This window comes from Lontra canadensis, unplaced genomic scaffold (assembly GCF_010015895.1).
Source record: "Lontra canadensis isolate GAN:19392208 unplaced genomic scaffold, GSC_riverotter_1.0 scaffold50, whole genome shotgun sequence".
NCBI lineage: Eukaryota > Metazoa > Chordata > Mammalia > Carnivora > Mustelidae > Lontra > Lontra canadensis.
The window spans coordinates 11,283,993-11,307,456 of NW_022631044.1; the positions used below are offsets into that span (position 1 = coordinate 11,283,993).

Below are 23,464 nucleotides of genomic sequence, written 5' to 3' on the forward strand. Positions count from 1 at the left end.
CTTGGTTCTCAGAAGTCTGGGAGTTTAGTGGAGGAACCCGTGCCGGTGGATGCATGATGATCACGGGGGACTCTGGGCCCAGGAGAAATGCAGTGCAGAGCTGAAGATGGAGGAATGACATAGCCTTTGTCATCCCCTCCATTGTCTACCCAGGGCCCTTTGTGAGTGTCTGTCCATGCCCCCAGCCCTAGGTACGGGAGGGCCCCTCCTGGGTAATCTCGGTGGGGCCTCCCTCCTGGGGAAGTCCACAGCCCTCTCACACTGAGGAGCCAGCCTGTGTCAGCCAAGAGCCTCAGGCCATAAATGCAAAGTATGGTTGAACAAAAGCAGCTTTTGAGTGAGAAAGCTGAGTGGAGTTGTCCCAACCTGTCAACTTCAGATTTCTTTCCTCCTCCCCATAAATCAAAAAACGGTTGGTAGAAGGGAGGGACAGAAGGGTTTCATTTTCAGATTTTGTAAGAAAATAAAATCAAATCAAAAGAACCTGTCCCACGCTGATACCTTACATGCCAGGTTTGAGCCTGAGGCAAATTTTTGTGGCCATGTAATAAGCCTCTTTAAAATGGTGACAGACCCTTGACTCTTTGCCTTGAATTACACTGATAAAAGACATTTTATTGCGTTAGAGCTGGGGCAGGAGTACAGGACGGTTCTTGCCTGGTCGGCCTCTTTGAAACCGCGTCAGCCCTGCTGTCCACACTCCCCACCGCCTGACAAGGTTTGAGCACCATGGCGGCGGAGATCTGTGGGCCCATGACAGAGGGGGCTTTCTACCCAGCAGTCGAAAGTTGAGGCTCTGGAAGTAAAAGGATTTCAGCCTGAGGGGCTTGTTAGGGAGAGTGGAGTGTCTCCGTTCTTGGTAGACATAAGAGATCCTGACACTGGTGGCTCTAGGTCAGTCTCCTGGTTGGGACCACCAGGAAATAGAGTGCAGCTGGGAAAGCGAACCCTCTCAGACCTCATCTCCCCAGCTGTCTTAGAGACATTCCAAAGACAAACGATTCCAGGGTCTCCCTTGTAGTGTTGGACCCCTATATGCCCCCCTTGATCCTTATGGAATAGGGACAGGGGATTGTGGCCCCTTTGCCCAGGGAGGCCAGGTCTCCACTGGCTGAGCCCCCAAGTGAACCTGTTCACTGGGTAGAAAGGAGTTGAGATGGTGCGTTCTTGGTTTGAAGAGCTTGGAGGTGTCTGATAACTCTGGGTGTTACCCTTGCTGAATCAACAGAATTAGTAAAGCCAAGAACAGCTAGCAGCACCCACCCTGTGGCTGGATTGGGAACTCTTGAATGAGTGTAGAAGATACATGTGGCATCTCTTTTTTATTCAGGAAATTCTTTCCAGGTTGGTTAGTGGTATAAATGAAGGATTAGAAATTGGGTAAAAAGCCAGGAAAATGACTAGGAAGCCAAGAAAATAGGCCTCAGATAAATAGGCTATGTCCTCCTCTCCTTTGTTCTGTGGGATTCTGTCAGGGAGGTTAGGGCTGAGGCCAGAGCTTGGCTGCTCCATGCCCAGAAGGAGGGAAGGTGCTGAGGGACTGAGGAAGACGGTAGCAGAAGTTGGAGGAGCTTGTGGGCGGGCAGAGGCCTGTTTCTGAAAGAAGGACTAGCTGCCTTGGGATGAGGCCTGGCCTCACAGGACCAGAACCCTCCTTGATTCAATCTCACCTCAGGCAAGAGGGCAGCCTAGTTTTGTTCCTGAAGAAATGTCAGAACCTGACCTGCTAGACCATTTTTTTTTTCTTTTTAGTTTGTAGAGCTTTGAAGCCTTAAATTAGTTCTCATAATTTCCGAGCACTTCTGTATTAACCATAGGACATAATAGGTTTTAATTCTGGAGAATCGCCAGTTCTGGTTCTAAGAATCTCTTGGCCAAAATTGTCACAGAGCCTCTGGCCTGAAGACTATGCCTTCCCCACTGCCTGAAGCGCAGGTGAGAGAGCATGCGCGCACACATGCGTGCGCACGCGCGTACACACACACACACACACACACACACCACTTTATAGTCCCTGGAAGGCAAGTGATTGCCTGTAAATGGCATTAAGACTTGTGTCTAGACAACACACCCTGCCTTGGCTCACCTTGAGGGCTCCTGAGGTGAGTGCTGATGAGGGGCAAAGCTTGGTCCCCAGGAAGGTGGACTGGACTCTGAGCTCCAGCCCTGCCTTCATGACCTGCAGCAGGATGCTTTTGGCACCTTCTGCTTCCTCCTTGGGGAGGTGAGGATAACACCTTCCCTCATCCCACAGGATTACCGTAGGGCCAGAATGTTAGGAGGATGCTTTGGGAAGAAGAAGGATATCCTTTCTTAAGAAGGGCCAGGCTGGGAGGCTTGACACAGCCTACCTGGGGCTGCCTGTCCTTTGGGGCCCCCTTCCCTTGAATGGCTGCACAGATCAGCCCTGGAAGATAAGACTAGAAAATTCTCCAGCTCCGTGGGTGGTCAACCATGCCTATGCCCTCCCTTGTCTCTCCAGCATCACACTGCCCCAGCCTGTCGACCTCCTCCTCCACAGCACCCAGGAACACTTGAAAACATCAAGGGTCTCTTTATAAATGCCAAGCTTAGGTTTTTTAAGTTTATTCTGGTATTTTCTTGAGACTGATGAAAATGGTGGTGTGGAGGCAGAAATTATGTTTGCCGTGAACTGACACAGATAAAAAGGCTCGGGGTGGCCTCTTCAGAGTAATTTGGGAGTTGCATGTTCTGCCGGCTTTGATAGACAAGTCCTCTGCTCTGGCCGGTGTTATCAGAATTAAACGTTCGCTGAGCAAATGGTCAGTCTCATTGGACCCATCTTCCTGGCCCAAATGCCTTTCCCTCCCTCCCGCTACTTAAGTCAGGAGAAACTCAAGTGTGGTTTTCAATGCTTTCCAGGTGTCTGGGAGCATGATTTTCCATCCTTTTCTTCATTTATCCTGTGGGTAAGGGGGGGCATGAGTGGTGTCTGTGAGTGTATTTGTGGGAAGCTGGACAGTTTGGGTGACAGAAAGGAATTCAGGGCAGCTCCTTGGATCACTGCCCCCTTCTCCCACAGAGGTATTGCACTGAGCCCCACCTTAAGGAAGCCCAATACCCACAAAATCTCATCAATGGCAACTGATAAATTAGAGGGTGATTTTTCACATTACAGAAAAGATTGTTAACTTTTCAAAAGGTTTCACCACAGGGTTCCTTTAAATAGTGAGCTCCCCCACTGAATTTAAAGTGTTTGTTTACAGATCATTAACTACTTGACAGAGAGGTTGGGGAGGGGGTGGAGGAAGAAGCACTTAAAAGGTAAAATGTTAGAAGCCCTGCCAATTTTCGATGGGCCTGGAAGGGTGATGAAACATCTCTGAAATTATGTTGGTTAGCAAATGCGATTCCGTTTACAGAAACTCACTTTACACATGGCTTTCCAGGAAACCTTCACATTGGTTGAAGTCAGGGACCACAGGACCCTGGGGCCTTGCTGCCCTGGTTTGAGGTGGCTGGAGAGGACTCTGGCTTTCCTAGAGTCCTGTGTGTGCCCTCGCGAGCTGTGGGTGCCAGGCTCTGGCATGAGGCCGAGCTTTGCCACTGGCCGTCTGGCACGGACAGCTGAGACCTTTTCCCTTGACATTTAGCCTGAGTTTGTGGAAAGTTTTTTCCTGGTTCTCTGTGACCTTCAGTCTCTTTGGCTCTGGACCCACCTAGGTTTCCTCCTTGAAGCTTAGACAGGTGAGCCTGGCAAGATTGTGTCCCAGGAAGGTGAAATCCACCACCAGGACTACCTTCTGAGCCGAAGAATTAGGCTGGCAGCTGAACCCAGACCACACTAGTGTGTAGGTTCTTGCTAGTCCCTGCAAGGGCATGAGGAGCACAGGCCATCCTGGCCAGTGTTTAGGATGGCCCATAGCAGGTCTCTTCACTGCATCCCAAACTCCTCTCCTAAATCTGGTCTCAGAGAGACTCCGACTGGCCTGGGAAACTGGAGGGAGTCATCCATCGGATCCAGTCTTCTCTTTTTAAGGACAAGAACACTTCGGGTCAGAAAGGGGAAGGGATTTACCAAGGTCATGCCCCGCTGGTGAGTGGCAGAGTAAGGATCGAAGATTCTGGATTCCTGACTTCATGCCAGCGGCCTCTCCAGAGGAGCGAGGCCCTGACGTCCTACAAGAAGAGAAGAATCTGGACAGTGAGGGTCAGTGCAGCTCATGGGCCTGGGCATCTTTAAAAGTAGTTCTCCTATTCTCCCAAATAACCTGAGAAGGACCCCAGGTAAAAGCAAAACTACATGTGCACATGTGCAAACGCACGCACGCCCGCACATGTGCATGGACACTTCACCCCAGACAAACAAAATGCTCAAATAAGGACTCAGAGCAGGGGGTGGGGGAGTGTGCAGCGACCCGGCCTTCCCCGTGGCTTTGAAGAGAAGAAAGGGGGAAATTTGGAAGGAAGGTCAAATCGGTGATTGAAGATACAAAGCAGGGTATGAAAATCTCCACATTTCTCGCACAGTCATTTGTTGAAAATGTGTCCGCAAGTACAAGCCCATCTTAAAACTGCCAATGATACATCTGATATAGATTATTTAAGCCAGGGAGGCAATACCGCGAAGAAGAACGTGGCTATCAACACTTGTTTGTCTGACTCAGAGAAATGAAACAGTGAATTCTGCCTCAGCAGACCACCCACCATTCATCAGGGGAGAAAAATGGAGGTGGAGGGTGGGGACAAAACAGGACAGGCGAACTTCCATGAAGAGTTTCACAAGCGTCCGCAGGGCTGTGTCTCTTCTTTTAAGAAAATGTGATATTTGGAAGTATGAACTTGTCAAAGCTGAAGACTTTGCAGAAGTCCTCAGAGGGTTTATTTAGATGAGCAGATCCTCTGTCGTCAACTCAATGGATCGGTGTACAATATTTTGATTTCAATGTAACTACCTGTTGGGCCCCATTTGCTCTGTGCACACCTTGGCCTTTGCTCCTCTGAGCATCTATACCTACTTTTGCTTTTGTCTAGAAGTTCCTTCCTCCTGGCTCTCCAGGTGCAGTTCGTAAGTTACCTCTGCCTAAAAGCCGCTCTCCTCCCTTTCAAGTGGAAGTAATTTCTCTTCCTTTGAATTTTCATAGCAGTTTATCTGTGCCTCTCTCATAACACACTTTCTGCATGGGAGTGGAGCGATTTCTGTCCAGGCCTTATCTTCTCTACTAGTGGAAGGCTGCCTCGGGAAGACTGTGTCTGGGTTTTCTTTGTGTTACCGGCAGATGCTGGCCCATTGCTTTGGGCCTCACAGGCCCTCAGTAAATAGTTGTTGAATGAATGCATAGAAGAATGAATGAATGGAATTAACCTGGGCGACACATTTTGCGCAGTGAGGTACACAGTTAAACAAAGGGGAAAAAAAAATCCTAAGACAATTTGTCTTTATATAGCTGCCCTTCCAATCTCCTTGATAAGTTCCACCATTCTAAAGCAAAAGCCTGAAGTGTAATAAAAATTTATCTAATTCACAATCAAGTGAAAATACTTTGGGCCCAGAGCCAAAGAATATTATTGGAGTGCACTTTTTTCAACACCCTAAATTTAACCAGCTGGAATTCTTTTTTTAAGTACCATCCTATTCAACCTTTTGAAATGAAGGATTTGCCTTTTAGTGGGAAATCTGCATTTCAACACAAAGATGGAGCACAATGTCTTTGGTTTAGTTATTCTTCAGAAAAGCAAGCTCTTTTTTTTTTCTTTTTTGAATTATATGCTTTGCTTATGTTAAAGACACAGACTGCAGAAATTTTGTTTAGGCCTGACAGATTGGTAGCTCGCATTTTTTGCATTTTTATAGATAAAGGGGCATGAAAAGTGGCATCTCTCCCTTCATTCAGTGAGTTCCTACGGTAAAGAACTCAAAAGGTGAAGTTAGTTTTTAGATAGTCAAGGCTCAGCTAAGAGGATAGAATTGGTCAAAAAAGAAAAGTTTTTCATGTATAATTGATGAAATGAAGTCAGTGATGAAGTATCAAAGAACGTAGAGATCATGAGCAAGTTTCAGCAGAGAAATTCTGTTAAGTGTGATATCTCTAGAATTCCTGCTTGCTTTCATTTGTACAGGATACACTTTTTTTTTTTTTTTTTAAGATTTTATTTATTTATTTGACAGAGATCACAAGTAGGCAGAGAGGCAGGCAGAGAGAAAGGAGGAAGCAAGCTCCCTGCTAAGCAGAGAGCCCAGTGCAGGGCTCGATCCCTGGATCCTGGGATCATGACCTGAGCAGAAGGCAGAGGCTTTAATCCACTGAGCCACCCAGGCACCCCTGTACACGATACATCACAATTGGTAAAACCTCAGCTAGTAAAAAAAGCAATGGTGGAAAAAATGCTCGTGTAAAATGCTCAGTTCTAGAACAAAAGGGAATGCAATTTTGACAATATCAGAAGGTTAATTAAGAAGTCTGTTAGCGATGATAAACCTGGTACATTTTCAGTTTAGACTGACATGACTCAAGACACCGGCATAGCTAGTGTTTGCTCTATAATACTGTGATAAGTCACAGAATCTCAGAGAGGAGCTGGTATCTATTGTAAATGGAAGGTCAAGAGCTAGAAAGACGTTTAGTGGATTTGCTTTCCGGTTAAAGAAGCCTCTGTCCCAGACTAGCGGCCCTACTGTTATTTTTGTGATTTGGATCCACTAATATTGATAGAACTGGGATTGGTTCATTCAGCAATCCGTCTAAACTTTCAGGATGAATTTTTAAGTGTAGTCGGTAAGTTGGCTGGGGGAAGAGGGGATTGGAGAATTTTGGAACTGGAACAGAGGGTCAGGGTCCTTTATTTTGGCCTATCACCCAATATGGAGATTCCCTCCCCATCATGGTGGGTTGTCATTCTTTTCGTTTTCTTTTCTTTTTTTAAAGGTTTTATTTATTTATTTGACAGAGAGAGACAGCGAGAGAGGAAACACAAGCAGGGAGAGTGTGAGAGGGAGAAGCAGGCTTCCCACAGAGCAGGGAGCCAATCCCAAGACCCTGGGATCATTTCCTGAGCCGAAGGGAGAGGCTTAACGCACTGAACCGCCCAGGTGCCCCATGTCATTCTTTTCTTCAATACCCGTAGTGAATGGTAGGTAATAGCTTCCCAAGGTAACCCATTCTACATGGGGACAACTCTGTTCCCTTTGTGCCCTACCTAGTTGGAAAAATAGAGAAGTTTTCTAAAAATGTATGTTCAAGGGATACCTGGGTGGCTCAATTAAGTTTCTGCCTTCGGCTTGATCCCAGGGTCCTGGGATGGAGCCCGGCATCGGGCTGTCTTCTTGGTGGGAAGCCTGCTTCTCCTTCTCCTGCCTGCCACTGCGCCTGCTTGTGCCCGTCTCTCTTTCTCTGTCAAATAAATAAATAAAATCTCTTTAAAAGAAAAACCAAACATACGTTCAAGAAAGGAAACATTATACATGTGTATATATTATAGTAAATATCACGTATCTTTACGTCCATGTACTCCGCTAGAGAGGCCTGGGGGGTTAATACCTGATAAAGCTTGGCCACCAGAACAGTCATCAGGCATGTTGTAAATGATGCTTCGTACTTAGCTGTTTGGGCTCCTTTGTAGATCAGCAGTATTACTTGTCGATGAGGAGACTATAGTGTGGCTGCGTTTCATACCCAGTGATTAATTTCAGAAACAAACAGCATGGCAATAATAAAGGAGTCTTTGAGATGCTCTTGAGGAAACCTAGAACTTGATTTAAGGACCTTAAATTCCAGGGACATCCCACAGGGCTGAGAGAGCTCTGCATCCAAAGTTGGTACCCATTGTATATAGAAATGTAAAGTGACCAGTGTAAGACATTAAATCAAAACCTTTCCCAATTTACTGCAGATTTTTAATGAGACCTGAAAAATAAGATTCATTATTTTTTATTCAGCCGTAAAGACACATTGAAACTTAACAATGCATAAGGCATTTCCAAGGCCCCAAGTGGAAATGCTGGGTCTCTAGAGAACTTTGTGAACCAGAACAGGTTAACACATCTTTTGCTAGAAGCATACAGGCATTTGAAAAGACTGATCCAGAAGAGGGCAACACATCACATTTGTGAGTCCAGACAAGGAAACAGAGCCCAGCTCCTACTCTGTTCCTGCCGTGTGCCACAGCTGCTTTCTCAAACATTTCAGCTTTGGTGGAAGTGGTGAGGACACCATCTGTCAGACATAAACCAGTCTGGATGTTGTCTTGTGCAAAGAGCATTCCCTGTTGGATGGAAAGCTTGGGTCTGTTCTCTGTCCTGTCACTGAGGAAGGGTGGCCCTGAGATTCCACATGAAGGGATTCTTAGCTATGTCCCAAGCTTGCTCTGTTTTTGACTATTCTAAAGGAGGTGAGTCCCAGACAGAAGAGACGATAGTCTCGTAGCCATTCTGGCTCTCTGCCAGAAGAACATGCTTCCAGCTTCCATGCCTCCCTCATCCTAGGACAGCAGGATTAAACTGGAACTGTGCCCACATATCACCTGGAGGAGTTGTTCAACATAGATTGCCGCCCGGCCCCCACCCCCAGGTGTTTATTCAGTGAGTCTGAGGTGGGCCCGAGAATTTGCATTTCCAACGGGCTCCCAGGGAATGCTGATACTGGGCCTCCAGTCTGGAACCACTGCCCTGAGAGTGCCACCAAGGAAACGAAAGGGAGCATAGCCAGACTGCCCACTTTCCAGCCCACCACTCCCTGGGGAAAATGAAGAGCAAAGGCCTTCAGCCAGGGGTGGCTCAGGCAGGTAGACCTGCTTGTTGAGTGCGATGCTTAGAAGCATTCATTGTGAGACTTTGCCTAAAACATGTTGAAATCATTGCAAAAAGTTAAACCCTAGGGAGGCGATTAACAATTTAGCATTTTCAGTTCCAGTGAGAACTGTCTACTTACCAAGGGGAATGTGTTCAGTGGGAGAGGCTGCAGAGTCAGCTGGGGTTCCCCACTGCCTTTGTTTTGACACTCTTCCTGGAGGAAGAGAAATGCAAGGATGGGTCTCTCAATAGCTTGTTAAGCTGATAGGAACAGTTTGTCTCTCTTTAGCTGGCTAATTCTGCAGGGGAAGCAGCGATAGAGGGTGAAAGCAGAGAGATCTGGGTTGGGGATGGGTGTGTGTGGGGGGGTGTGGGGTGGAGGGGGGTGGGAAGCTAAGAGGCTCAGGAAGCAGATCAGGTGTTGGTTTCCAATTTTAAAGCTCAGTCAGTTTATTTGGACCTTCAGAAGGCCCACTGAGCACCTTTGGGTTGGACTTTCTCCCAAGACATTGTTAGGAGAAATTGTTTCTCTTAACGGGTCAGGAGAAAGGGAACCCCCCACACTGGCACTTCTTGGGTGGGAACCAGGGGAAGAGCTAGATGGATATCCCAGAAAAGAGAACAGGATGGGAAGTCAGGAGATGATTCCAATTTTCACTTCAACCGTCAGCATAGCTGTGGGCCAGCCTCTTAATTTCTCAAGGCCTCAGTTTCCCCATCTGTAAAATGAAGGCATAGACCTTGAGGATCTTGAAGGTTTCTTACAATTCAAAAAGCCAAAAGCAGGGTCGTGGTGCCAGATACCCAGATACTGTCCTTGACGAGTCCTTGCTTTGCCACATGGCCTGGCCTTGTGGAAGAGTGGACAGCCCCCGGAAGCTCGGCTTGCTCAGGGCCGACGAGTCTGTAGACAGGTTTGCCAACCGAAGGTAAATGTGAGTGGTCAGACCTAGATTAGGTGAAGAGCCCTCCCGTTTCTTGCTGGAGGCCTATCAAGGCACTTCAAGGCTCTTCTCAGAGGAAGTGGCAGGGAGTTTGAAATCAGACTGTCCCCATGCAGGGGTCCAGGTCCCATGCTGCATTTCTGCCAGGGTCACAGAGCTACCTCAGTTGTGTGGGTCTCCTAAGGAAAGGATTTCCATCTTAGTCTCACGCTGAGCAGACTTAGGAAATGGCTAAGACAAGAGCAAGCGCAAAGATGCGTTCTCAGACTTCTTGTTGAAAAACACAATGACTGATTCTGCAGTGAATTTTACCCTCTACTCTAAATACCCTGTTTATAATATAAACGATCAAATGAAGACTTACTTTTTTTTTTTTAAGTCCAGTCTTTGCACTTTTCACGGGTTCATTTTGTGGTATTTATTTTGTTTGGAGTTAGAGCAGAGGATATGTCTCTGGAGATGGTCTCCGAGAGCAGTCTCCCCCTTTGCAGGCTTGGTAACAACAGAGTATAAGATCTTCTACGAGCACCACGCCATTGTTACCCACCGGGCTCCCCATGAAAGGGAGCCTTGTGCTGACTGCCCTGGCTGTTCTTGGCAGCGTGAATCTCTATAAGGAGAACAGGATGTATTTTACACTTGAGACCTGCTATCCTAGAGTCTAACAACAACACTTTTAAGTGCTCTTAATATTAAGCTAATGGAAAACATACTCTGTTTACTCACCATCAAAGTCTGTTTTTCTTCTCTCCCTCCTCCCCCAATCATCACAACCTCCCAGCCTCTAGAACACACTGAGTATCTCCTGTTCCATCGATCTACACTCTGTCTCAAGGTTGACCTCTCCATGCTTGGTTGGCTCAAGGTGGACTTGGAAAAACTAGGAACTTACCACATAAACCATGTAATCCCCCGGTCACACAAACCAAATATTTCTTTTCTCACAAAAGTCTCAGTGCTAGAAATGCTTGATTTACTGCTAGATTTATGTTTATTAGTGTGAGAAGTCATTTCTCCTCGCCAGAGAGTGACCAAGTGCAGTAGAATGGAGAAGGTGGGCCACTTTTTCTGGGTGCTTGGTTCTCTCCTTGTCACGTAAGAGTAGGATTCCTCACCCTCAAGATGTGTACTTGGCCAAAGTTATTCGGACCCCAGAAGTCTAATCTTTATTCTCCACTGCTTTGTGTTGTAAGAAGCCGTGTCTATGTGGGGTATTCCACTGATGCGATTCTAGAGAAGAATCTATTCTAGATTCTTGCCCAACCAAGTCCGCGATGCCCACGATTGCCCTGTCTTTGAAGGCGCTGTCCTAAGCACAGCTTGGGAAGAGGGAGCAATGGGACAGGGAATACAGAATGGGCCTCTCTGTTCTAGAAGGAATGATTCACAGATCCACTTATTTCCTACTTGCATATTGTTTTTTGTTTGGGCTTGTCTTTGATAGTAAATGTATGCATGTAAACCAGCCTTGCAGATAAATCCCCTCCCTTTTGCAGTCTACCCCCAGTATTACCAATTTTCCCCTTGCTATTTACACGTCTCTTATTGTAAGACAATAAACAAACTATAACAAAGAAGCAAAGGAACCAAAGACCAACCCCCCCCATTAAAACAAACCCCTTTTCTATTGTCTAAAAAGACCAAAATCAAAAACAAAACAAAATTGTGAAAATAACTTCATCGCTGTTTGTTTGATGCAGGCCTTGGGCCTGTTAACTATCTGCAAGGCTGTTGTAATGATGTTAATCTATTTTAATGGAATTGAAATGTGATATCCTGTGGTTTACGATGCACATTGTTTGTAGCTTTAGTGCTTGATTTTGGGTTTCTTTCACAGATAAACTTCTGCACTGGAGGGGCCTGTCCTCCCCTCGTTCTGCACACGGAGCTCTAATCCCCACGCCCGGGATGAGTGCAGAATATGCCCCGCAGGGTATTTGTAAGTTGAGCATTATTTCTTCTACAAATGTCCATGTGTATAAAGCTGAGAGTTTCTGGAAATTACCCTTACTTTTTAAGTACCGAAAAGAGTTACTTTCAAAACAGATTGGCATTCTCATCTGCATTATTCCATTACTCACTGGTACCCTCTCTCCCGCTCCATTCCACACCCCCTCCTTCCCCCCCTCCCTTTCCTCACTGGAGACACAGAACTGACTGCAGTTCATCCCTGGGGGTAGGGGGAGGTAGGGAGGGTGGAGGGCGAGGGAGGTGGCCTCCCTAGGGTCTTAGCTGTCTCCACGGCTGGTGACCATATACCATCTGTGTGTTCCGGCCCCATTTTATTGCTGGACATTCGTTTGCATGGCCTCATTTAGGAATTGGAATTTATTCCATTGAGTCCGTGTTAGCAGAGGCCAGAACCAAAAGAAGTCAATGTAGAGTTACTTTAGAGCTGTGCTCATGTGTGTTATATGTGCATTTCTGTGTGTATTGAAGCATGGTATATTTGTATATCCACATGGTGCATTATATATGTGCATACATATGCAATTTCTACTTATTTTTCTCTTAGTTTTAGAGACAAATGCACAGCCTTGTTGCTTAAATTCAAAGAGACCACCGTCACCCACATCACTACCACTAACACCATCCACGTACTTGTCCAAACCAATTTTATGGTGGGGAAATTTTTATGAAATGTAGATTTGTATGTTGGTGAAAATGTGTTTGAAAAGATGTTGTTTTAGAAGGTAATTCAGTTTGCTTTTCTATGGAGTAACAAATGATATGAGTCATGCATGGTACAAAGTCGGATGGGGGTGGGGGTTGATTCTACCCCAAACACAAAAAAGCAGCTTCCTGAAAAAAAGAAGTGCGGCATCTAATCTTTAGTTAAGGAATGTTATTTTTACTTTGAAAGTGTGTGAAAACTAACCTGTTGTGGACAGAAGAAAGGAAACGGGGAGTGTGTCATGGAAAGAAAAGAATAAGATGCTGCAGGTGTTCAGTTAGAGAGGGGCCTGGTTATTCGGTGGGAGACGTAAGGCTAGACCTAACCATCGTGAATGGTGTCTGCAGGGCAGGGCTTGCGCCCTGAGACCAAATTGGAAGCCAGTTGTTTGTTTTGTTAACTCCTAGGTAATCCTAGGTAACAAGGACTCATTGTGTGAATTTCACAAGTCCTCCAGTCCCGAGGGCTGGGCGGTGGAGGGGTTAAAACACCACTTCTGCCACCCCCTCCCCAACACCAGGCTGGGCCTAAGGCTGGCTTAGGTCACAGACTGTAGAGTTTAGGGGGTTGGACTCATGGTTTCGAGTCCCTACATGCTGACTGGGTGGGGAGAGCGCTCCTCGTTTGGCTGGGGGTGCCTGGCTGGGCCGTGGGAACAGAACCACCCGTGGAGGGAAGGGAAAAGAGGGGAGTGGGGTGGTGGAAAGGAGGGTGGGGCTGAGTGGCCGCTGGCTGATGGCCTGGGAAACAGCTCGTCCTCTCTCTTTTCCACTGACCCTCCTGAGGGCAGGGAGTTGGATTCGAGGGGTGGGAAGCTAAGAGCCTGATACAGAGCCCTTGTCTTCTCCCCCTCTTCCCGCAAAGGGAGGGTGCCTAGATTGCTGGTGCCCATGCTGGCAGGACCAGTTTAGGAGTGACCAGACAAGGTATGTGGAGATGGGTTGTGGAACTCCAGAAAGCTCTGGAGCAAAGCTGACCCCCAGGCCACTCAGCTGCCTTAACCAGCTGCTTCCTTGGCTTTCAGAGCACTTAGCCCTTACCTTGTGGCTTCCCTGCTGGTGGAGCACAGTCGTGGGCCCTAATGTGGCCCCCACCTGCTGCCCTCTAGCCGGGGCCTCTGCTGGGCCTGAGGTGAGGCCTGGATTCTGGATTCCAGCCTTCTGGAAGCCTTTCTGGGCATGCGATCTGGTCGGTCATCATGCTAGGGAACTCATCAAGGCTGGGAGTAAAGAAAACTCACGTTCACCTTGGTCCAGGTAGTTTACATGTGGCTTTTATAAGCATCTGTCATCTGAGCCTCACAGTTCTGTCAGGTACTGTTTTTATGCTCATTTTACAGATAGGAAACCTAAGGGCCAAAGAAATGACTGGTTCAGAGCCTTGGTGTCAGACCTTGTTCTTCTAAATCCTGAGGCTGAGATCATAGGTCTCTTTAGCATTGGTGGCAAACTAAAAATGGGGTTACTCCTTCCTATACAGTAAAATGAAATAAAATAACAGCTGGTAGGTGAGCTAATAGCCGATTTTAACCGTTTGCTGCCTGGAGTTCCTGCACTGGGGGCCAGGTCCCCACTTATTGCTCTAAATCAAAACAATCCCCGTGAATGCCCAATGAGGCTCTCAAATTGAGAAGTTGATTTTCGTCAGAGTAAATGAAGAATATTATTATATTTTACACGTCAATAAATCAATGTAGCCCTAATTTTGCCACGCAGGAAATCAATTCTGGTCTTTCTAAACCATCAAAGATGTTATGAACAAAGTAATTTCACAAATTATGGCAAGTAACACATTTATTGATGACTGCAGTTTAGGAATTGAGAATCTGTGAGCACCGTAATATAATATGGTGCACTGGTGTGAGCCGAGTGAAACACAGATTATATGGTGAAACTGTAATGCATCATTTGCTATTAGTGGGCTGGTAATAATTACCAGTTTCAAAGCAGCTCTTTTGAGGTAATCTTTAGTCTCATTCGTAACAGCCCTTCTCATTGACATTATGATTACACTAGCTGCCCTCACGATCTAGAATATCTAGTTGATAGGAATACTAAAACGCGATAGTGAAAACTATGTTGTATGCTCATTATAAGATGAAATGCCATCTTCTCTGACCTGATGTATGAGAAGAGAGGGTAACAGTATGGTGTGAACATATTGGAGCATGAGCACATCACTGGCTCTGAAAGCAAAATTTTAGGAAGTTCAGAGCAACAAAATTAAACAGAGGATTCCCCTTTAAGCCTTTTGGGGAGGGTGCAGGTGAGATCCTTGGAGCTGTGCCAGATACCTTTCGGCACTCACCAGTGGCCTTCCCGTTCACAGTGTGTGCGAAACTGGCATTGCTAATCAAGGGTCCAATCCTGAGTTTCAATCGAATATTATAATCTAAGATATGATTTTGAGGCATTTGGAGTGATGAAAGTGTTAAGGACTTGTTCCAGCTGACAAATCTCCTTTTTACTTATCCAGTTGGGATTGTCAGGCCAAATGTATGATAATAACACAGAGTCCTAGGGAGGCAAAGGAGAAAGCCACAGAGGGTCACGTTAGTTGGAACCAGATCGGTTTTTTCCTGCCTATTTAGGACCCAAGTCATTGTTCAACAACAACAAAAAATTATGAAAATACTCTCAATGATGCTTTTTATTTCCCTTTGAAGAGAGGAGGCAAACAAAAATAGGCAGATAATGTGATACTAATGTCAGCGTTTTCTTTCAAAATCTTTCTGTCTTTTTTTTTTTCTCCCTCCACATTAGGCAAATGTTGGAAACCTAATTTTGGTATCTTATCATCTAATCTTGTTAAAGAGATTTACCCAGGAGTGGGATATGTTGAGTGAGATTATAAATGCATTGTAAAGTAAATTACAAGGTCAGGGCAGGGAGTCCATTATTCAGACAAGTGCTTGAGCAGGGCTGGCTTGTTTTGGAATGCAAGTGTTTGGGGCTCCTGAGAAGACCCTGCCAGCTTTTCTTTCTGACTTGCTAAATGGAGGAATCATAACTGATTAATTTTCTTATTCCCGCTCTTTAGCTTCATGGTGGATTTTTTGCTTTAAAAAAAAAAAGTTACTGACACATACTAGCTGGGGGCCTGAAGCGATTCGTCTAGTCCCCCTTTTAAAAGACGGGCTCACGTTTATTCCTCGCTTGTGTTTTACGTACGCCTTTTTTGGAATCCCTGGGAAGTTATCTATTTTTCTCATCCTTGTCCTTTGGCCACCAACATTTGTGCCCTTTTTAATGCTGTCGTTGACTGGTAAACTGTTAGTTACTCCCTTGGTGTATATACATTTTTAAATTTAGCTATCTCCAGAAATGAATGATTGTGAAGTCAAGCTGGCCCCTCTTTGCCAAAGTGGCATTTACCACTCTCGGGTTCTTTTCAGTGAGAGAGAAATAATGTGACTTAAGCAGGGCCCCTCTCCAGACGGCTTGGCTACTGGCCAAAGAGTTGACTAGCTGAACTGTATCTTTCTGTTTCTTTCTCAACTGGAGCTGAGGCTCAGCCGAGGGCGCAGGATGTTGTATAATTTGGTTCACGTTGTTAGCCTCTCAAAATAATGAGGAGGAGGCTAGTGTAGCATTTCTCAGCCCGTCATGGTGCTGGCTGCTTTAACTGTTCTTCAACTAGGATGCTGTGTCTGCTTAAGTTGGCACCGGCCACTCCTCCTAACTTCTCCAGACTCGCATTTGTTTGACTGGGGGACAATTCTTAAAGATGTGATCCGGCCTGTTGGTTAAATCCGAATTAAATTTCTCTTTTGAGATTTTTGCACTGTCCTTTGAGATAAAAAGGGGAGTCCCTGTAGGGAGTTGTGGAACCAGAACTGGGACTCACTGATCCTCACACAGGCTGGGAGGTGAGACTGTCGCTAGCCTCTCTTCCACAGAATTACTTTATGCGTGTCTTCTCATTTATAACAGTATCAACAATTAGTGTGTTTCCGGCTAAGATTAAAAGCATCTCTAGGCCCACAGAGAATTGTAATGAGTTGACCTTCTCTTTTTTGATATCTCTATGAAATGATTGCCTCTTTAGAAAGTTCACCTGCCACCCAGGGGAGAATAGAACGGTGGGATTTAGGAAGCAGGCAAGTTTCCCTTAGGTCACCGTGTCCAAGTGCATCCTTTAACAAATGAGGAAACGGAGTCCTGGAGATGAAGTAGCTTGCCCCAAACCACAGCTGGCAAAGGACTGGAAAGCTCAGATGTTTGCTGAGATTCCCTAGAATGTAGGGATCCTCATTCCCAAGCTTGAATTGGTCCAGATTTTTCTGATTTGGAGATTGGATTTAAAATTCTTAGAACTGAATGAAATGGCAGAAAGATTGATTGGACAAATATTTATGGGGCCTCAGTCACCAGATGTGCTTGGCACCAATGCAGGCTCGCAGAAGAATAGGTCAGTGAGGGCTTAGGCCTCTCGGGTTGAGGGCTGGGGGCAGGGAAGGCTGGAGGTGAAACATAAAGAAGCAATTGCTAATGCACTCCTCTGTGATGAAACATTGATGTTGGTGTTGTATTATTTTGCAGGTAAAGATGAGCCCAGCAGCTACACATGTACAACTTGCAAACAGCCATTCACCAGTGCATGGTTTCTCTTGCAACACGCACAGAACACTCATGGATTAAGAATCTACTTAGAAAGCGAACACGGAAGTCCCCTGACCCCGCGGGTTGGTATCCCTTCAGGACTAGGTGCAGAATGTCCTTCCCAGCCACCTCTCCATGGGATTCATATTGCAGACAATAACCCCTTTAACCTGCTAAGAATACCAGGATCAGTATCGAGAGAGGCTTCCGGCCTGGCCGAAGGGCGCTTTCCACCCACTCCCCCCCTGTTTAGTCCACCACCGAGACATCACTTGGACCCCCACCGCATAGAGCGCCTGGGGGCGGAAGAGATGGCCCTGGCCACCCATCACCCGAGTGCCTTTGACAGGGTGCTGCGGTTGAATCCAATGGCTATGGAGCCTCCCGCCATGGATTTCTCTAGGAGACTTAGAGAGCTGGCAGGGAACACGTCTAGCCCACCGCTGTCCCCAGGCCGGCCCAGCCCTATGCAAAGGTTACTGCAACCATTCCAGCCAGGTAGCAAGCCGCCCTTCCTGGCGACGCCCCCCCTCCCTCCTCTGCAATCCGCCCCTCCTCCCTCCCAACCCCCGGTCAAGTCCAAGTCATGCGAGTTCTGCGGCAAGACGTTCAAATTTCAGAGCAACCTCGTGGTGCACCGGCGCAGCCACACGGGCGAGAAGCCCTACAAGTGCAACCTGTGCGACCACGCGTGCACGCAGGCCAGCAAGCTGAAGCGCCACATGAAGACGCACATGCACAAGTCGTCCCCTATGACGGTCAAGTCCGACGATGGCCTCTCCACCGCCAGCTCCCCGGAACCCGGCACCAGCGACCTGGTGGGCAGCGCCAGCAGCGCGCTCAAGTCTGTGGTGGCCAAGTTCAAGAGCGAGAACGACCCCAACCTGATCCCGGAGAATGGGGACGAGGAGGAAGAGGAGGACGACGAAGAAGAGGAAGAAGAGGAGGAAGAGGAGGAGGAGGAGCTGACGGAGAGCGAGAGGGTGGACTACGGCTTCGGGCTGAGCCTGGAGGCGGCGCGCCACCACGAGAACAGCTCGCGGGGCGCGGTGGTGGGCGTGGGCGACGAGGGCCGCGCCCTGCCTGATGTCATGCAGGGCATGGTGCTCAGCTCCATGCAGCACTTCAGCGAGGCCTTCCACCAGGTCCTGGGCGAGAAACATAAGCGCGGCCACCTGGCCGAGGCCGAGGGCCACAGGGACACTTGCGACGAAGACTCGGTGGCCGGCGAGTCGGACCGCATAGACGATGGCACTGTTAACGGCCGCGGCTGCTCCCCGGGCGAGTCGGCCTCGGGGGGCCTGTCCAAAAAGCTGCTGCTGGGCAGCCCCAGCTCGCTGAGCCCCTTCTCCAAGCGCATCAAGCTCGAGAAGGAGTTCGACTTGCCCCCGGCCGCGATGCCCAACACGGAGAACGTGTACTCGCAGTGGCTCGCTGGCTACGCGGCCTCCAGGCAGCTCAAAGATCCCTTCCTTAGCTTCGGAGACTCCAGACAATCGCCTTTCGCCTCCTCATCGGAGCACTCCTCGGAGAACGGGAGCTTGCGCTTCTCCACGCCGCCCGGGGAGCTGGACGGAGGGATCTCGGGGCGCAGCGGCACGGGAAGTGGAGGGAGCACGCCCCATATTAGTGGTCCGGGCCCGGGCAGGCCCAGCTCAAAAGAGGGCAGACGCAGCGACACTTGTGAGTACTGTGGGAAAGTCTTCAAGAACTGTAGCAATCTCACTGTCCACAGGAGAAGCCACACGGGCGAAAGGCCTTATAAATGCGAGCTGTGCAACTATGCCTGTGCCCAGAGTAGCAAGCTCACCAGGCACATGAAAACGCATGGCCAGGTGGGGAAGGACGTTTACAAATGTGAAATTTGTAAGATGCCTTTTAGCGTGTACAGTACCCTGGAGAAACACATGAAAAAATGGCACAGTGATCGAGTGTTGAATAATGATATAAAAACTGAATAGAGGTATATTAATACCCCTCCCTCACTCCCACCTGACACTTCCTTTTTTCACCACCCCCTCCCCCATCGCCCTCCAGCCCCACTCCCCCGTAGGATTTTTTTCTAGTCCCATGTGATTAAACAAACAAACAAACAGAAGTAACGGAAGCTAAGAATATGAGAGTGCTTGTCACCAGCACACCTGTTTTTTTTTTCTTTTTCTTTTTTCTTTTTCTTTTTTTCCTTTATGTTCTCACCGTTTGAATGCATGATCTGTATGGGGCAATACTATTGCATTTTACGCAAACTTTGAGCCTTTCTCTTGTGCAATAATTTACATGTTGTGTATGTTTTTTTTTTTTAAACTTAGACAGCATGTATGGTATGTTATGGCTATTTTAAATTGTCCCCGATTCGTTGCTGAGCAAACATGTTGCTGTTTCCAGTTCCGTTCTGAGAGAAAAAGAGAGAGAGAGAGAAAAAGACCATGCTGCATACATTCTGTAATACATATCATGTACAGTTTTATTTTATAACGTGAGGAGGAAAAACAGTCTTTGGGTTAACCCTCTACAGACAGAATGGACAGCACTGAAACGAAATCTCTATGAGCTAAATGTCTGTCTCTAAAGGGTTAAATGTATCAATTGGAGAGGAAAAAAAAAGGCCTTGAATTGACAAAGTAACAGAAAAACAAAGCAAGTTTATCCTATCATTTGGTTTTAAAATATGAGTGCCTTGGATCTATGAAAACCACGTTGATGGTTCTTTCTACTTGTTATAAACTTGTAGCTTAATTCAGCATTGGGTGAGGTAAGAAACCTTAGGACCTAGCATATAATTCTATATTGTATTTCTCACAACAATGGCTACCTAAAAATATGACCCACTATGTCCTAGTTAATCATCATTCTCCCTTTAGTTTAATCTTATAAGCAAAACTGATTATACCAGTATAAACGCTATTTTGCTCCTGGTGAGAGCTTAAAAGAAATGGGCTGTTTTGCCCAAAGTTTTATTTTTTTTAAATGATGATTAGATTGAATGTGCAACGTGCAAAAGCCCTGGAATACAATTAAATGCATTAGTAAGGAATTCATTTTATGAAGATAACTTGTTTTAAATAATGTCTGTTTAAAAAAATTCTGGCACCAAAAGAAATAGATCCAGATCTATTTGGTTGTCAAAGGGACAATCAAACGATAAACTTTAAGACCTCGTAGACCATATTAAAAACAAGAGACTGACGATAAGGTTTGACAGAGGGTAACAGGAAGAAAAATATGTGATCTTTTAGCACAATGTGGTACTATTTGCCATTTTAAACTAGAACAGGTGTATAAGCTAATATTGATACAATGATGATTAACTATGAATTCTTAAGACTTGTGTTTAAATGTGACATTCTTAAAAAAGAAGAGAAAGAATTTTAAGAGTAGCAGTATATATGTCTGTGCTCCCTAAAAGTTGTACTTCATTTCTTTTCCATACACTGTGTGCTATTTGTGTTAACATGGAAGAGGATTCATTGTTTTTATTTTATTTTTTTAATTTTTTCTTTTTTATTAAGCTAGCATCTGCCCCAGTTGGTGTTCAAATAGCACTTGACTCTGCCTGTAATATCTGTATCTTTTCTCTAATCAGAGATACAGAGGTTGAGTATAAAATAAACCTGCTCAGATAGGACAATTAAGTGCACTGTACAATTTTCCCAGTTTACAGGTCTATACTTAAGGGAAAAGTTGCAAGAATGCTGAAAAAAAAAAATTGAACACAGTCTCATTGATGAGCATTTTAAAAAAAAAAAACTAAAAAAAAAACCTTTGCCAGCCATTTACTTGACTAATGAGCTTACTTACTCGGACTCAACATTGCAAGCGCTGTGAATGGAAAACAGAATACACTTAACATAGAAATGAATGATTGCTTTCGCTTCTACAGTGCAAGGATTTTTTTGTACAAAACTTTTTTAAATATAAATGTTAAGAAAAAAATTTTTTTAAAAAACACTTCATTATGTTTAGGGGGGAACTGCATTTTAGGGTTCCATTGTCTTGGTGGTGTTACAAGACTTGTTATCCATTTAAAAATGGTAGTGGAAATTCTATGCCTTGGATACACACCGCTCTTCAGGTTGTAAAAAAACATACATTGGGGAAAGGTTTAAGATTATATAGTACTTAAATATAGGAAAATGCACACTCATGTTGATTCCTATGCTAAAACACATTTATGGTCTTTTTTCTGTATTTCTAGAATGGTATTTGAATTAAATGTTCATCTAGTGTTAGGCACTATAGTATTTATATTGAAGCTTGTATTTTTAACTGTTGCTTGTTCTCTTAAAAGGTATCAATGTACCTTTTTTGGTAGTGGAAAAAAAAAAAAAGACAGGCTGCCACAGTATATTTTTTTAATTTGGCAGGATAATATAGTGCAAATTATTTGTATGCTTCAAAAAAAAAAAAAAAGAAGAGACAAACAAAAAAGTGTGACATTGTACAGATGAGAAGCCATATAATGGCGGTTTGGGGGAGCCTGCTAGAATGTCACACGGATGGCTGTCATAGGGGTTGTACATATCCTTTTTTGTTCCTTTTTCCTGCTGCCATACTGTATGCAGTACTGCAAGCTAATAACGTTGGTTTGTTATGTAGTGTGCTTTTTGTCCCTTTCCTTCTATCACCCTACATTCCAGCATCTTACCTTCATATGCAGTAAAAGAAAGAAAGAAAAAAAAAGGAAAAAAAAAAAAACAAAAACAATGTTTTGCAGTTTTTTTCATTGCCAAAAACTAAATGGTGCTTTATATTTAGATTGGAAAGAATTTCATATGCAAAGCATATTAAAGAGAAAGCCCGCTTTAGTCAATACTTTTTTGTAAATGGCAATGCAGAATATTTTGTTATTGGCCTTTTCTATTCCTGTAATGAAAGCTGTTTGTCGTAACTTGAAATTTTATCTTTTACTATGGGAGTCACTATTTATTATTGCTTACGTGCCCTGTTCAAAACAGAGGCACTTAATTTGATCTTTTATTTTTCTTTGTTTTTATTTTTTTTTATTTGGATGACCAAAGGTCATTACAACCTGGCTTTTTATTGTATTTGTTTCTGGTCTTTGTTAAGTTCTATTGGAAAAACCACTGTCTGTGTTTTTTTGGCAGTTGTCTGCATTAACCTGTTCATACACCCATTTTGTCCCTTTATTGAAAAAAATAAAAAAAATTAAAGTACACAATGTAAGCTTCTTGTGTCCTCATTTGACACACTCTGTAAATTACTTTCAAGAAAATAACAGGTTTTAAGAGAAGGCCAGTCAGTCTTTTTCAGGATTATTTCTATGGGCATTTTGATGCGTGTATTATACCCTAAAGGAACATAAAGTGCTTACTATATTAAAATAGACATGTCTCAAAACATGGAAATAGTTTTTAGATTTTATAGTTCTAGAATAATTTTCAAGAAATGGAAAGTGTTTTCAGTCTGATGTTAAAAACTTTCCCTTCATCTCTTAACAATAATTCATTCAGATATAAATGAAAAATTTACTGGTAATAGCATCTTAAACTTTTATTTCTTTTGGATTTTTTGCTGTTCTTGTTGTCTGAAAGTTCTTTTTCTATTCTCCCTTCCCTGCCCTATCTTAGAACATAATGTAAAAAAGCTTTTTTAAAAAAAAATCAGCTCTTTCATTTCCATACGAGTCTTTCTTCATACCAAAAATAACCTCACTCCCCCCCCCCATAAAAATCCAGAAACAAAAGCATCAGGTTAACAAGACAGAGAGAAAAAGAGAGAGAGAGAGAGAGAGAAGTAAACAGTAGTTTAGCCAGATGTGGCTAATCTGTGGAATCAGCCACTGATTTCCTAAGATGGATGGTGTTGGCCTTGTGATTCTGAGGTCCTAGGGACCAAAGATGGGACAGATCTTTTAGGTGTTTTTATATTGTGTTCCTGGCTGATAGCAAATGAGTGGGGAAGTACCCGTCAGTGATCTGCCCAACCAACAGATTTATGAAATGAAACATAGTCTTTGGAAAGCAGGTTCGGTCCCTTATTTAAAAAAACAAACAACCAAAAAAAAAAAAAACTCTCCTTAGAAATCTGTGTTGTCAGTTTTACAAATACTGCAACCTGCAGCATCTATTTGCTTTATTAAAGCACAGACTTCTCTGATCCTGTCTCCCTGTTCCCAATGTAGATGAATGGATACAACATTGTTCTTCTTTTTGTAAAAACCAAAACAAAAGCTGTTCTGTTGTCTTCTTGTGGTAACATTTTTGTTGCTCAGTTCTTATGCCCTGGTGCCTGTGAGGTGGCCTTTTCATGTAATGCCTTTGATCTGAGGCAAGAATAGTTTTATCCTTCTAAAATGCACAGAAAGGAGGTGTATTTTTTTAAAGCCAGTTTGGGTGGGAAGTAGGGAGTGGAGGCAGAGAGGAATCCCGTAAGAGAGGATCTGTCTGGGGCTGGGAATAGGGGCTGGGATAGAGATGGACGTATCTTGCAGGACTTGGTAATTGGCAGTGAACTGAGAGGCGATTTCTATGTTTTG

The 23,464-nt window shown here is 44.9% G+C and overlaps 1 protein-coding gene across 9 annotated transcripts in view; it reads left to right on the top strand.

The window, feature by feature from the left end:
- Positions 1–23,464, top strand: part of BCL11A (BAF chromatin remodeling complex subunit BCL11A) — a 102,322-nt gene that overhangs the window by 74,806 nt on the left and 4,052 nt on the right. For 3 of the 9 annotated variants that reach the window (XM_032873869.1, XM_032873867.1, XM_032873870.1), the window contains 2 exons: positions 11,531–11,632; positions 16,909–21,648. In XM_032873869.1, coding sequence (XP_032729760.1) covers positions 11,531–11,632; positions 16,909–18,929 — 2,123 coding nt within the window. In that variant the 3' untranslated portion in view covers positions 18,930–21,648. Of the gene's footprint in view, positions 1–11,530; positions 11,633–16,908; positions 21,649–23,464 lie in introns of those variants that run through there. The other 6 variants (XM_032873872.1, XM_032873868.1, XM_032873871.1 and 3 more) reach the window with 6 other exon arrangements.